Source organism: Mixophyes fleayi, chromosome 1, assembly GCF_038048845.1.
Source record: "Mixophyes fleayi isolate aMixFle1 chromosome 1, aMixFle1.hap1, whole genome shotgun sequence".
In the NCBI taxonomy this organism is placed as follows: domain Eukaryota; kingdom Metazoa; phylum Chordata; class Amphibia; order Anura; family Limnodynastidae; genus Mixophyes; species Mixophyes fleayi.
Genome location: NC_134402.1, coordinates 266,969,687 through 266,985,260, shown reverse-complemented (window position 1 = coordinate 266,985,260; position 15,574 = coordinate 266,969,687). Strand labels below are relative to the sequence as shown.

Below are 15,574 nucleotides of genomic sequence, written 5' to 3'. Positions count from 1 at the left end.
AGCTGTCTTCAGCTTGTATGTGTCTCTTGTCTTCTAACTTATTTCCTGCCTTTGTCCGCTAACTACTTTTTCTATGTTTCTCTTTATTACAGTTTGGCCAAAATGTAATACTGTCCCCTCATATTTCTATTATATTAGAGTTATACAGGTAGGGGACAAGTGCTAACAAGCAAGTTTCTTATTTTTCTATCTCAATATGTATTTGTAGCACTATGCAGCAGTAGAATAAAACATACTCTAGCATGGCTATAGACAGTGGTATTTTTACTGGGTATGATGGCTCGAGATTAAGCCACTAATAGTGACAGTGGTTTTGAAGATTCACATAAGAGGATCTGCAGAAATGACAACCTGGCTGACAGAGTTTCAGCTTTAACTCAAACCCTCAGCGACCTACTCCTGTAACAGTGCTATGTTAGATCAGGATAATGCACTGGAGCAGGTGGGCTAATAATAACAATAGGAAATAATAAAAAACAGTATGTCAGCTGCATTAACAATAAATGTTGATCATTCTTACATATCTGGAGGGCCTGCCCGAACTTGCAGAGATTCTGGTCGGAAGTTGGTAGCTTAGTTACTAAACTGCCACTGACCTCCCTTTCCAAGCGCAGTATACCTTACTCCCGCTCCACTTCCCAGACCTCCTGCTACACCTTAATAAGCTAACCAGACACATTCTTATTGCTGCTGCATGTCCTATAGCGAGCTCTTGGAAGAACCGATATCCACCTTCCATGGCAGCCCTTAAGAAAAGAAAATTGTACATTTACGAAATGGAGCACATGAACTGCGTCTTAAGGAACTCAACTGTCTCCTTCCTTAAACCTGGTCTCTATGGTCCCAATTTAACAGTGTATCTTCCCTTTACTTTTAACATTAATTCAAATATGATCACAATTTGCTTTGATTTTCTATTCCTTCATTGACACTTTGTTGCCCAAGGGGTCTCCTTTCCTCTTCCACTCCCCTCTTCTTTTTCCTCTTTTTCTCTTCCTTCATCAGAATTAAAACCTTTTAACCATTTACTTGTTCTGCACCTGTTGTCATTTATTGCCTTCACCAGTGGATCCCAAACTTTTTCAGTTCAAGGCACCCTTAGGGTTTCCATAATTTTTTCAAGGCATCCCTAACTCAAAATAATTAACAAGTAGTCCGCCGCCTTGCTTACCACTGGCCCTGGCCGAGGCACCCCTGTGAGATCGCCGAGGCACCCCAGGGAGCCTAGGCACACAGTTTGGGAACCACTGGCCTACACAATTCATCGATCAATTCTCTCCTTCCAACCCTTGCCAACATAATTAGTACTATTTTTCTTGTAAGTCTTATAAGCAGATGTTCTATCAAACAAGCATATTCCACAGATATCATTACAAACATGCAAATGTCCAAATTTCAAACTGGTAATCCAGTTCACTAATAGGCAGTGTAATACCTATTATATCGGGAAGTATAATGACAATACATGTACTTTAACTTCAGGTTACCAGCTGACGTCAGCTGAATGTTATGACATGAGAAGTGGACGGATAGTGGCAGATCAGTACTGCCATTACTATCCAGAAAACATAAAACCCAAACCCAGGCTCCAGGAGTGTAACATGGACCCATGCTTGGCCAGGTTTGTCACTTTTTAATTATCTGTCACATTATTTATTTCATTAATAAATGGGTGATCATGAGAAAAGTGTTGCTTTCATTTTGTATTGTACCTTCACCCTATGACAATTGGTAATATAATGCCACAACGCCATTTCTATCACAAGACAACATTTTTTTTTATAAACTTTTTATTGGAGTAACACAAGAATCCTAAAGCATAACGCACAATACAGGGATGCATGACGTATCTGGGCATAAGGTGTAAGCAAATCGAAAATACAATGGTTACAGCGAATAGATGAACCATACATCATATTCAACGATAAACATGGCAACTTTTTTAGTCATGCATTTGGAGCTTGTCGTGAGTTTTCTGTTTGTTTAACGTGTCAACACTTTTATATATAAGGTCAACAATCAAGAATACTTTAAACAAACTAAGGGTTTATGTGGACCGTTTAAACTTTTGGAGTGATTCACTAATATTGCTCAAGTGTGCAAAAGTGCACTGAACAGTAGTCATTGTCAAACGTGCTATATTAGTACTGTACCCCCACTTTATAGTATAATACTCATTAACATTTCAGGCATTGCATTGTCTTTCCACTAAATCTTCCCCTTACTGGCTTGACTGCAAAAATAACTGTTATGCTCAGGGATGCAAGAATGCACGCTATAGAAAAACACTAAGGTATCATCATTTTTTACACCACAAACTGCCTTGTTTGCTTTTTGTATCAGATTACCACAAGTTACTAAAAAAACACTACAGCAAAGAATAACCCATGCAGAGAGGTTTGCTATTTATGCACTCAGGGGATTTATTTCCTTTCTTGTCTCTAAAGTGCTTGCAAGCCTTCTTTTATTTTTGCAAATTGTTACCTTTCAGTGCTTGTTGGAACAAGCTGAATAGAATACCCACCCATCACCACTTTCCTCACCTCCAGACAAACCAAGCTGCCATGATAATGAATGGCACTCGCAGGATGAGTGAGACTAACCTTTCACTTTTTCACTCTAGTGTGCTAGAAGCATTTGTACACACTGATATTTGGACAAGCCATTAACTCTTATAAGTCTTCAGGAGCAGACAGAAAGAGAACAATCAGCACTTGTAGCCTGCAGCATCTCATTAGATCTCTCTTCTTCTGGTATGTTTTCCTTCTATTCAGTTTGTGCTGAAACATCTGAATTCATACCTTGATTAGGTTGCATGATGCTGTGTGTTTCTTTGTTGTTTTTTTGTGTGCATTCAGAATGTGGTTTTCCTGCCTGATGATGGATATACACATAATTATATATTAATGAGAGGATTTAAAGAACCCTATTTTGGACATTATTTTCTCCTCCAAAAAAAAGCTTGATTAAAGAGACTTATTGGAGGATCATTAACAAGCTTCTCATTTATTCATGCAAGCCAAGTTGGTTGGATAATTTGTTGGGCATATATTATGAACATACTCTTTGTTTGCCTGTTCCTTTAAATACAATAATGGAACTTTCTTACAAATATGTACAGTGGCTTTGTATGAATACTGTAAAATTCAGTCTGATGGTAGATAGATTATTAATCACAGTGTAAGCTTGTGTTTGAAGAGACTTTACTTTGATTTCTGTTACATACAGGATATGTGCGGGACTGTAAAAACAAGCCATTAGGTGGGGGTGCCATTATTTAGATGCATGTGGACTATTTCCTGGCAAGCCCAGCAGAGAGCTATGGCTACGTGTGGACACTATTAAAATTATTCATTTAAACTGTGCTTAAAACATGGTTATAAATGATAACAAAACATGAAAAGTATCCCAGGAGAATGGGAATAATAGTATTCTACTTAAGGTCTTTTTAGTTGCCTAGTTAAAGACAAGAGGTGCATAATTCTTGGTATAGAAAGTAAAAGCTACATTCTGGAAAAAAAGAGAACGTACAGTGACAGTTTCTGGATAGTACAAGTTTATAGATTGATGCCTTCATTTATTGTAACAATGTATCGGTTTAATCATTTATTCCATCTACAACAGCAGTGGGAAGCCCCCCACACGGCTTCTCTGATCTTATTAGAATGTGGGCAGGCCACTTATGCGTTGTGTGATCTCCTCTGCATAGTGCACTCTCTCCTTCCTCTGTACGGCCTCTTTGAAAGCTGGAGACCACTCCTCCTGTCCTCCAGCTGCTTCATATTGCCCCTTACTGATCTTGAATCACATACCATTAGTCACTGTTTTGCACAATGTTGTACTAAATAGCGGCAGGGGTATACTTTGCGTATCTCTTCAGAGATCTATTGCTCTGTTCCATCTTCTCTTGACAGATATGTATATGAAAAAAAGAAATCATGTTGATCACTTATCTTAACATTTACAGTACTAGTTAGCAAAGTTAGTGCTATAGGATTTAAGAGAATACTGCAGCTGATTATTCTAGAAAACTTAGAACTTGGTCTTGAGAAGGGAATGACAGAGGATGTTTATAATGGTTGGAGAAAAAGATCATTGCTACCTTCTGTCTTCCAATTAGTGCACTGAATCACACTCTTTCTCTTTGTAATGCCACACACCAAGATTGCTGACACATTCTTATATGCTTATCAGAGCTAAATTATTTTACCTTCATTTCTGAAGGCCCTTCCCCCTTTCTCCCCCTTCCTCAGGTGCATGAATATTTAATTATTCCTGCACTAGAAGAAAAGGGATCAATTATTCATACATGGTCATGGTGATTATAGTGTTAAAGGAAATATCTTCCAGTTCATTTTGTGTTGACACCTGTGATAATCTTCCCTTGATAGACTGACAAACGCATGAGAGAGGTTACTACTATACAATGATCCACTTACTTTATACCCCTTCTACCCACCCCCCAGCAGGCCTGATATTTTCTTTTCCCTAGACCACTTTTTCTGTACCCTCACCATGACCTATATATGGGCTTTTCTTTATACCTATACAGTTTTTCAACAAATCTAGCCCCCCCAAATCTTCACTAATCCCGCCTATATAGGATGCATGCCTCTCACCCGTGGAATTTATTATTATTTAGATCCCTTAATATGAGGATGATGTACTCCTATTTTGATGATCATAAAACTTTGTATAGTTTGAAATAGCTGCAGAAACAATTACAGTAGAGAGACTAGAGAACTCATTTGTGAATAGATGAAGCATCTCTAGATAAGCATGCTTGCATACATTGTCAGGCCAGGATTTCTTTATATTAATAACATATTATGTACATGTTATAATGTCCTAAACATTTACCATGGACACAACTAAATATAAATCCTTTCTGTATATTTATTTTATATAGCAATGGTACATAGATGGGATGCAGTGGTAGGCAGAGCCATAGATAGCTGTGAAGGGGTGGAGGGTATAGTTGCCAACTGCCCATAGCTTACAGTAACTGTCCCAGGTTTTAAAGTTTGATCCCTGCAAAGTCTGTTTCTTAGCATTGATCGACGGCACGATGATAATTCTAATTTACCACATAAAAGAGGCAGTTATTATTATTATCATTTATTTGTTGGGCGCCACAAGGTTTCCGCAGCACCGTACATAGTACAAACAGTAGACCATACAGGGTTAAACAGTACAGAACAATAAACATACAGTACCAGTGCTTCACAAACTCCAGGACAGACATATGGAGTAAGGAGGGAGCAGAAGAACAGGTATGGAGACACGAGGGAAGAAGTGTCCTGCTCAAACAAGCTTACATCCTAAGGGAGGGTGGACAAATCAGACACGAGAGGGAGCGGTGGTGCCAGGGGGGAGAAAATGGGACCAGGGGAGAGAGGGAAGAGAGGGCAGTGTAGAGGAGGGGTTAAGTGGATGGTTGGTAGGCTTTGAGGAACAGTTATTGCTATCTATTCTAATTCTGTATTCTTTAGAGGACAACATTTATTGAAAGTATATAAAACCATGACATACTGTGGATTGTAGTATATCGTGGTCCGCCAAGAAAATATCAAATGTACCGTAGCTATAGAACGTGGTGCACAGGAAATGGGCCTAAGGGCCAAAACAAGTCTATCTGGGTTGTACCTTACATTGGCATTTCTTACTTTATCATCGCTGGCTATATATATTGAATCCGCTTACTAAGTACTTATCACAGTGACTGTTTATAAGCAGTGTCAAGGTCGAATGTAATCTGTCTCTCGGTCCTGGACTGCTTGGCATCTGCACATTATCAAGAGTTATCAGACAGTACAATCTCTTCTGTTGTCAGTCATGTTACCTCCCTTCCGGTCAGAAATCCGTTTACCAAATGCCAGATCACTGAGACAGTTTTGTGGCTTGGAAAAGGTATTGCACTATCTCTATTGATAAACCAGCATACAGCTCCTAGTGAGTTGTTGTATCTTACGCTTTTTGTATTCATTTCAAAGTAACTGGAAGTCTCTGATGTTTTTCTTACAGCCCAAGAGAGGACTTTTTTTGCAGAAAGAGGAGTCTATTCTGTGGATTTTATCAGGGTTTGGTCTTTAAGCGATGAATAAATACATATTATCAGTACAAGTATTACAGATTTTCTCATTACATCCCGGAGGTCTTTTCAGTTCATCCAGAAGTTGGCAGATTTAACAGGATGTTACCAGCCGTCTTTCCTCTTAACCTGTCACCACCTTTTGCTCTTGCAATTCATTTGATTAGGTTCATTGTACAATGAGTACTGTAACCACTAGCCTTGCTATCACAGGCAGCGTCATTCAAAACAGATTACATTCATATGCTGATTAAAGGGTCTCAGCTGCGATTTGAACACTTTGTTTCTGTACTGTTCACAAATATCTGTTATATTAATAGAAGAACATCATTGAGCCCTAATAGAGCCAGCCAGGTGTAATTAAATTGGTTATAAAAGCTGAATAAATAGGCAGCTGTTACCAAGAAATCACAGAAACGAAGGAGAGAAAGTCAATTATGTTAAATTACATTTTATATTATATTTGAGCTGCACTGTGATATTCAGTATTTGCTTGGGCCTTTGAAAAAAGTATGGTCTATACATTGCTGTAACATTACTCTACTTTAATCTAACATTTAGTAATTTTTGTATGTATTTGACTACGGCCAAAGCACCTGTTGCATTCATTTTTCAAAACTGTGTGCCAATGGGTTAGGGTTAGAGCAACCTGTGATCATAGAATTATAATATTAAAAACAACACAGATAATTTCAGCTCAACCAACTCCACCTGTGGGTAACTTTGACGTGGAAGGCGCACCCAACAGCAGTTGAAACAGCTAAATAATATATGTGGAAAATCTGTACACAATACAACCAACGTGTGAATAGCTGTGAAGTTGTGGGATTACTAGCCACAGGACCACTACAGTCTACTAGTTAGGAATTGAAAAAATATTGATAACAGGTTTTAATTGCCTGGAATTCTTCATTAATCGGAAAACTAAGCCATACACCACATATTTAGATTTCAAAATAGTGTGAATCATCGAGTGAATGAACGTTTAAGGGAATTCTCTTGTTTAAAAGGAAGGTGTATGTAAAAGACACAGCATAAACATAACGTTTACATATTGAGACATGTACCATCATAATTATTATGTCTACTTTTAAAGAAGAATTTTGGTTTAAAGACTGAAATAATAGTTTCAATTTTACAACCATAAAAACAGGATAGGTGCAGAAATGACCAGATTGCAAATGAACAAACAAAAACAAGTCCAGAAAATGAACAATGGTACTTACTTTAATAAAACAAAGGCAACAGATCAACTTACAGACATAGTATATTCAATCGAAGTACAATATAATACAGTTATATTAATAATAATTGAAGTGCAGAATAATTTGATGTTTAAATGCTATTAAGCATCTCTTTGCCTATATTTAAAAATTTCTGGAACGCTGTGTACTCCAAATCCTCTTAAACCAGTTATACTTCGAGTGAATATTTTTTCCTTCACTGTGTTCTTGTATTACTATATCTGATCCTCTTACACTACTCCTGTTTAAAACTGATATTCTACAATAACATAGTCGTTAAAATATAAAGTTTCGACTAAATATAGGCCTCTGTCTATATTCTCTTCACTAGAGTTCTCACTTAAATTCTCATTGTCACCACATGCATCATCTAGTGATAATTCATCAGAGTCAGGTGATGTTTTAGGCTCAACAGTTTTATGTTTCTTAGAATTATTCACTTGGATTTGACACAGATTTCCCTTCTCTTTTTTCTAGCTTCCTCCTTCTATTTAGCTGCCTCAATACGCTGTTGTTTTCGTTTTTTTCGTCATTTTTTTCTGTTTTTCTTGTGCTTGCAAATCTTTGATAAGATTTCCTTTTTGCAGTTGTAATTGCAAAGGATGGATGATTTTTTTTCTTGCAGTTTTTTTTGATTCCTAGGTCAATGCAGGTTATCGCCCCATATACTGTTTTATTTGCTGTAGGCGCATCCTTTCTTTTCGGTGTTTGGAGGATTGCCTCTGGCAAATTACTTTCCATATATATAGTAGCCATGCTGCAGTGTCCTGCCTGGCATTATCCACAACATTGTGGCTCCGAGTACTATCAAGGAATGGGCCTAGACAGTTCTGTTCATCCTTATCCTCAAATAGTTCAGACCACCTTGGTGAGATGCACTTTGATAAGTCAACTGCTTCAATGTCAGATGGAAACGTTCACAGACCTTGAAGCCATTTTGTATTGTTTCAGTAGAGATTGTGTCTATACTTCTCTGTCCAACAGTTCTTTTTAAAAAATATTTACAACCATATATCACCAGGGCAGTCATCAGTAAGTGGATTCTCTCTATTCCTTTTAAAATTCTATGTACTGCATCTTTTACTTCATCAGGGTGCATTGGAAATCCAAGTTTGGCTTTATTTAAAATCCTGGTTTCTAGTCTGGCTTCTTCAGGAAGCAGTACTGGTCATGGCCCCATTTTCCTAATATCAGGCACCTTCCCCGAAAGTTTGTTGTGTTGAGAGCTTTTTGAAATGTTGAATTCTTGAATTGCCTTACTAAGACTTATGATGCCAGTTCTAATAGCTGCCAAAGCAGCAGTGAGTGCTATTTCACTGTACCTAAATCACTTGTAGACTTTGGGCAAATCGTTTTCACCAGCATCCATCTGATTGTAAAGGAGAAATAGGACTAGTAGAATTTAAAACCTCTGGGAAAATAAAATACTGTAAATGAACAGATATTAACCTAACCAGTGACTGAACATGATGAAACACTGTGTTCAGTTACTGGCTACATTAAATTTTATGTTATTTAGTGAAGTTTTTTCCATTTGGCATAAATTTACCTTAATTTATATGAATAAACAACAATAATTTGACCCAGTAAGTGAACAATTTGTTCTTTTACTCGGAAACCCCTTCCGATAGTATCAAGTAAATGATCCCCTTCCACCTAATTTACGGGCTGTTCACCTAGCTTTTCACCTCAAATTATGAAATTCTGACACTTTATACCTCCATATATATGGTAAAATAGTTTTAAACACTGTTCATTATTATTTTATTTGTAATACAAATTGAGCGGTACATTACCTTACTATTTTGAGATGAAAGCAAAGCAGACTCATTACAATCAGAAACAGGAAGATATTTGCAAACCTGGTCCTGTGATTTCAGGATCCAATCAGAGTTCACCTAACACAAGATCGCTTCAGAGCATACAATGAGACACATGTTATGCTTGGCTGAGAAGTTTAAAGCTTGTTTTAATGCATTAAACCTGAAAACGTTCATTCACTGGTGATGTTCATTCACTGGACAATTCACCCTATATTATGTTTAAACAAAATTTGTCAGAGCTCTACATTGTACGTTCTAATATTTTTGTAAATTTTGGGTATTATTTTTTATCTATTTTTTAACATGCACTAATACTACCAGGGAGCTTTAATCACATATATATCATTGTATAATGTCATCCTAGCCTTCATGGCCACATATATGTTGATGTTTATTGTGTTACTAGTGATCCATATTTGTATTGCTTCTTGTTTTGCTGACATTTGTTATTTTTCATCTTGCAGTGATGGTTACAAGCAGATAATGCCCTATGATCTCTATCACCCCCTTCCCAGGTAATTTTTGCTAAGACAGTACTTATTCTTATAAAGACAACTGTGATTTTTACTGCTACATGGGCAATAGAAAGTTCTTCACATTTTAGTTTCTTACATCTTATAATTAAAATCCATTTATTCTTGAATCATTACCACTGATCAACACAAAGTATACTGTAATGTCAAATGAAAAAAACAATTCTAAAGCTTCTTAATTAATATCAAACAAAAAAAGGACAATTATTTAAAAACAGTTCACCTTTGCCAAGATACAACTAGTGCAATCAGTTTGCTTTAGAGGTCACGTAATTTATATGTACCTGTGTATAGTTATATTTGTACAAATGTTGATATCAAAATATGTTTGTTTGTGAGCTGTCTCACAGGTAGTTAGTGCATTTTTAAACAAGAACTACATCATGACTATCAAAAAGCATTAACAGCAAAATCAAGAAAAGGTTATTGAAAAACAATCAAGAGAGGCAATTGCTCTCCAATGAAGTATAGTCAAGTCCAGAAGAAACTGAAGAGAAAATGGCACAAAGGTGAATTAGTCTAAAACATGTCATCCTCCAAAACAATTGGTGAGGTCACCAAGAGGCCTATAGGAACTGTTAACCGAACTATCAAATTCCACAGCAGAGGGGAAAGAAACTGGCTATGGGGCAACAAAAGCACTCACAACGTCACACTTTATGCGAGGATAGTAGACAAACAACAACTTTGTTCTTTGAATGTATAAGCTATTGTCACATCTAGATACTGTATAATATCGTCCAAAATCCTAAATCAAACAACACATGACCTAATATTATAATTATTGACCTAATATAATTAATATAAGTTTTGTTCCTGAGAGTATTAAATGTTTGTTCAATATCTGCGTATAATGAATGTTTTGTGTGCTTCTTTACGTGCACAAATGCGCCTACTTGTCTTCCAAGTGCATTTCACAGTGCACACTCATTACACTGCCCTTGTAAAAACAATCTTCACTTAGCTTTAGTGGGTTGGCGCATGCTCAGAAAAATTGGCACAGGGGAACCTACTTCTTGGAAAAATTGCTCATCACACTTTATGTGAGGATGGTATAAAATATAACTTTGCTGAACAAAACTCAGATAAAATCTTATTTATAGTTGGGTTGAAAGCATGCTGGAGATCCAAATACCAAACTTAGGAAGATTCTTTTAATTATATTATGTTATTTTATATTTTATATAGTTTTCAGGAAAGCCTAACATGGCCATCATAACCATTGAACCCTATCCCTAGCGTGAAGCATGGTGGTGGCAGAATAATGCTGTTGGAATACTTATCTGCTAAGCATTGGATGTAACACAGTATAGACAAATATTTGAGGAAAACTTGTTGCCATCTGCAAAAGACCTACAATGTGGAGAAACGGTATATTCCAGCAGGACAATGACCCAAAACATACTAAAAAAGACACATTTTAATGGCTTAAATACAAAAAACTGACCCAGTCAGAGCCTGCCCCATCCTCAATCCCATTGAGAATCTCTGGGATGATTTCAAAAGTATTATTCACCAATGTTCTCCATCCAACCTGATAAAGTAATATTGCAAAGAAGAATCTGAGAATATCATACCAGATACTATATTCCTGCACTCCACCCATCTGACTGGGCATCAACAACTGAGCTGCATCATGTGCAAACATAGAGGAAATAATCATATACTGTAGACAAATACTGTTACCATAAGTGTGCCCAATACATACATGTATGGAGTACTATAACATATAACCATGTAAACAGTTACAAAACATCATTAATAAATAATTGATACAGTGCTCATTTGTCACCATTGTAAATGATCTAAGGCTTAGTGATTCTATACCCTTTCCACCCCTTTATCTAATGCCAAATAGTCTCAACCCACAAAATGAAATCTCATTCCTGCACTTCTGTAGAAAAGTAGGTGCACTCATGTAATCAGCAAGATACACCATGATCCGCCCAACTCCCGTCAATCAAACAAAAGTTTTGTACCACTATAGAGATCACAATCTTGGCCCACTAATCTATGCACGTGTCAATAAAAACTGGCACATGGGCACAAATTAGGCAGATGATGTCACACATGAGCATTTGTGCTGCAGTTTTATACCTCTGTAAATGTCCAGAGTCATCCATATTCTGAATTAATGCTGAAAGTCATTCCATGCAAACCTCGTTTCCTTAATTTCTACCAGGCAAAAAGGTACATGATGTAAGTGTAATAAAAAGCAAAATTACTAATTATGTTATTAAGGTAAGTCTATAAAAAACATGTTTCCACTTATTTGTTTCCAAAAAAATATCCCTGTATTGGTTTGCAGTGTTTTATTTACCTCTTCTGCGGCTAGTTTATCACATTTGATTACCTTTTAAAACAGCAAATTATTGCTCTGTCAAGTTATAGTTTTTTAGCTAAAAGAGTTTAACTCTTGCTCTGATGCTACAGACTTTAGTTCATGATATGTATATGGTTCAAAGCTTTAGTAATTATGAACGAGTTAAATTGAAGCCGTTTCACAGTAGAAGACATGGAACAGTTTTTAAAGTAATATGATTCCTACGTTGCTCCTGCTTCTGAAATCATTTTTTTAATGACCTAAGCTTCCAGCCTGGCTTCTCATGAGTGTAAAAATATTAGTTTTAAATCTCATCTTACAGGTCTAAAGTCAGGTCTGCCTTAATGATCTAAAGAGAGTCCCCAACCAGCTCCCTTGGAAACTGGATGCTTGCTATTGTTCCTTTTACAACAGCCTTAAATAATATACAGTAGCACAAATTGTCTCAGCTCACATGTCACTTTCAACATTTATCTTATTCTGTTGCATAGTCTATTATAACTTGAAGTTTTGGAGAGACACATGTAACGCCGTCCAACAAAGTTACATGGAGCCGTCTTTAGACACTTCTTTGATTGTAAAACAATTAAATTCCATTCAATTCCATAAGGCAACTTCTATATTTTCAACAACTAAATATATATATGTTTAGAGTTATTTGTTAGAGTAACTCAGCAGGTATGCAGTTTTTTAATACATATTGTACGTTTGAATAATGATGCTTTCCAATTTTTCCAGTATTTCAAAGCAATTTCCAGAACACTACAGGCACTACCCACTGTGACTTGACCACTGGACATAACAATAATGCAATTCTTGTAGTACCCTATACCATACATGACATGACCACAGAACATGATCATGGTACAATTCTGTTATACTTTACATAGACATAGGGCTCATTACCACACTACAGCTACCCAACATGGTCTGGAGCTGATCATAATACAATTCTCTATGCAGACATTGGATACTATACCTATCCAACATAACCTGGCATTGTATCATAATACAGTTCTAGAATTACTCAATAGGAAATTCCTCCCTCGCCTTAGCCCCCACATTCAATCTCCTACCCAATCCTGTCAATGTCTCCTCTTGACTTCTGCATCCTTCTCCTTACTGGCCTCCCTCCCTAACATCTCACACTTCTTTGATCTATACTCAATGCGGCAGCTAGACTTATTTTCCTCTCTCACCGCTCCACATCTGACTCCCCTCTCTGACAAGCCTTACACTGGCTCCCTGTCCCCTACACTATCCTGTTCAAACTCCTCACCCTCATGTACAAGTTGCTCTCCAACTCCACTGCTCCCTACATCTCCATCCTCATCTCCATACATACTTCCTCCTGCCCTGTCCGGTCAGCCAATGACTGTCGCCTTTCCTCCCCTTTGTTAACCATATCTCACTCCCGAGTCCAAGATTTCTCCCATGCTGCCCCACACCACTCGAACGAACTCCCTTGTTCTATGAGACTATCCCCCAGCCTGTATAGTTTCAAACGGTAATTGAAAACCCACCTGTTCATAAAACCTTACCATTCCTCCACCTTTTCACCATGTAGTATACCTCGCCCTCTTTTATCCTCCATCTCTCCCACTCTTGCTTCTTGCCCTCAGATCCCCTTACACTGGCTCACCACCATGTGACTCTTTCCCTTAAGATTGTAAGCTCTAGTGAGCAGGGCCATCTTCCCTCCTGTTCTCATTACCTATAACGATTGCTCACCAGCTACACTGTGCTTCTCCTTCTTGGGCTTTCTGCCCCTTGACTCCACTCTTCTATTGTCTTCACACCTCTTTCAGTGGCTCTAAACCTGTTAGTAGCGCCCACGCTAATGGCCAAAGGTTTCAGCCTGCACTGAATATACCCTTGCACTTGATTACCCATCCAGGCTATCAGTAGCAGTGTTGAGAGTTGTAGTGTTATTATTTACTGTACTGTACTGTTATACCATGTACTGTCTTGTTGTTTGCCCTCTGCACGACGCTGTGGTCCACATGTGAGACCCTATAAATAAGGGTTAATAATAATAATGAATAGGAAACTGTATACACTTCAGAGGCTGCATGGGTGACCCTCTATCTATCAAAAGGGCTACACATTACCCATACACTCTGTAATAAGTTAAAACTATAAATTTAATCAAAGATCGAGACACCTATATGTAATTACTTATCAGCAGGCATTTTAAACAAGTGCTACAAACTATAACGAACAAATCTGACATTAAAGCAGGAAGAATTTAGGGGTCATCTGGCAAGGCTTGGGAGGCCGACTGTTGCCCATAACTGCTCTAAACAAAGATAGGATATTACATATAACGGAAATGACATGACAATTTAACATGACTAAAATATAATTTTATTACCCTCTATTCTGATTTAGAACAATACACCTACCTAACATTACCTGAGGGCTGGACATTATCGTAATACAGTTCTTTTGAACCTAAATGTTTACCTGAAAGAAAATGTTTACCCTTACAGTTCAACTCACACATCATATATAATATGGACAGATATTGAGAATGGCACAAACCAACAAAACAAGTAAAATACTGTGGTGCAATATGCAATATAATGATACAAGCCATGACAAAGTCAAGTTCAAATCTATCTCTGGAAATCAGTTGTCATCTATGCTAATTGTAATTAATAGAGACTCTTATTTTGTTTCCTACTAAGATGGGAAAGTACTCCATGGACTGCTTGCTCCTCATCTTGTGGAGGAGGAATTCAAAGTCGGACTGTTTCCTGTGTGGAGGAGGATATGCAGGGACAGATCAGCACTGTTGAGGAGTGGAAATGCATGTACACGCCAAAGATGCCCTTAGTCCAGCCCTGCAATATTTTTGATTGTCCTAAATGGTTGGCTCAGGAATGGTCTCCGGTGAGTTTCTCAACTAAAATATGTTTGTTTCCTATGTAAAATTTATGTGATTAGTTGACATAAGTTGTGTGATGTTTATTTGACTTTGTAACAGTTCTTGCCTTTTAGGATATGTTTGACTAGGGCCTGAGTGTCTTTTGTCTTTATCTCCTTCTGATCACTTTGAGCCCTTTTGTGAAGTAAGTTTGGAAAGAACAAATGATTATCAGATCTCTAGAATGCTCACAACAGCACACACTATTTCAGATTTTCAGTATGCGGATCTTATGTGGCGGGGAGAGAGGCAAGCAGGAAGCCACGGACAAAGTTTGATAGTGAAAGGACCTAGGTCCACCAACAGCACAGCGTAGGGTCCTGTCCTACTGATGCAGGAAGATTGTTGTGTCAAACACACATCTAAGGGAAGCAAGTTTCATGATGTAACTCTTTTTGTATTATAAATAACAAATAAATGTTTAGGGTCGCTGTTTCCTGCAAGGACAAACTTGTGTTGAGCTTCAGTTCAAAGACAGATACCTGACATTCTCCTGGAAAATTTCCAGGTAAAATTAAAAAGTGATAGTTCCATCATCGATGACAAGCTATCCTATTCCCTTTGCAGCAATACAGCCCCAAACCATTATACTGCCACCACCAATTTTGACGATTCGGATGAGGTTTTTATG

At 37.5% G+C, this 15,574-nt stretch overlaps 1 protein-coding gene across 4 annotated transcripts in view; it reads left to right on the top strand.

Moving 5' to 3' along the window:
* The window catches only part of ADAMTSL1 (ADAMTS like 1), a 784,967-nt gene that overhangs the window by 659,205 nt on the left and 110,188 nt on the right, over nt 1–15,574 (top strand). For all 4 annotated transcript variants that reach the window (XM_075210866.1, XM_075210846.1, XM_075210837.1 and 1 more), the window contains 3 exons: nt 1,483–1,621; nt 9,623–9,673; nt 14,705–14,909. In XM_075210866.1, the coding sequence (XP_075066967.1) occupies nt 1,483–1,621; nt 9,623–9,673; nt 14,705–14,909 (395 nt within the window). The remainder of the gene's footprint in view (nt 1–1,482; nt 1,622–9,622; nt 9,674–14,704; nt 14,910–15,574) is intronic.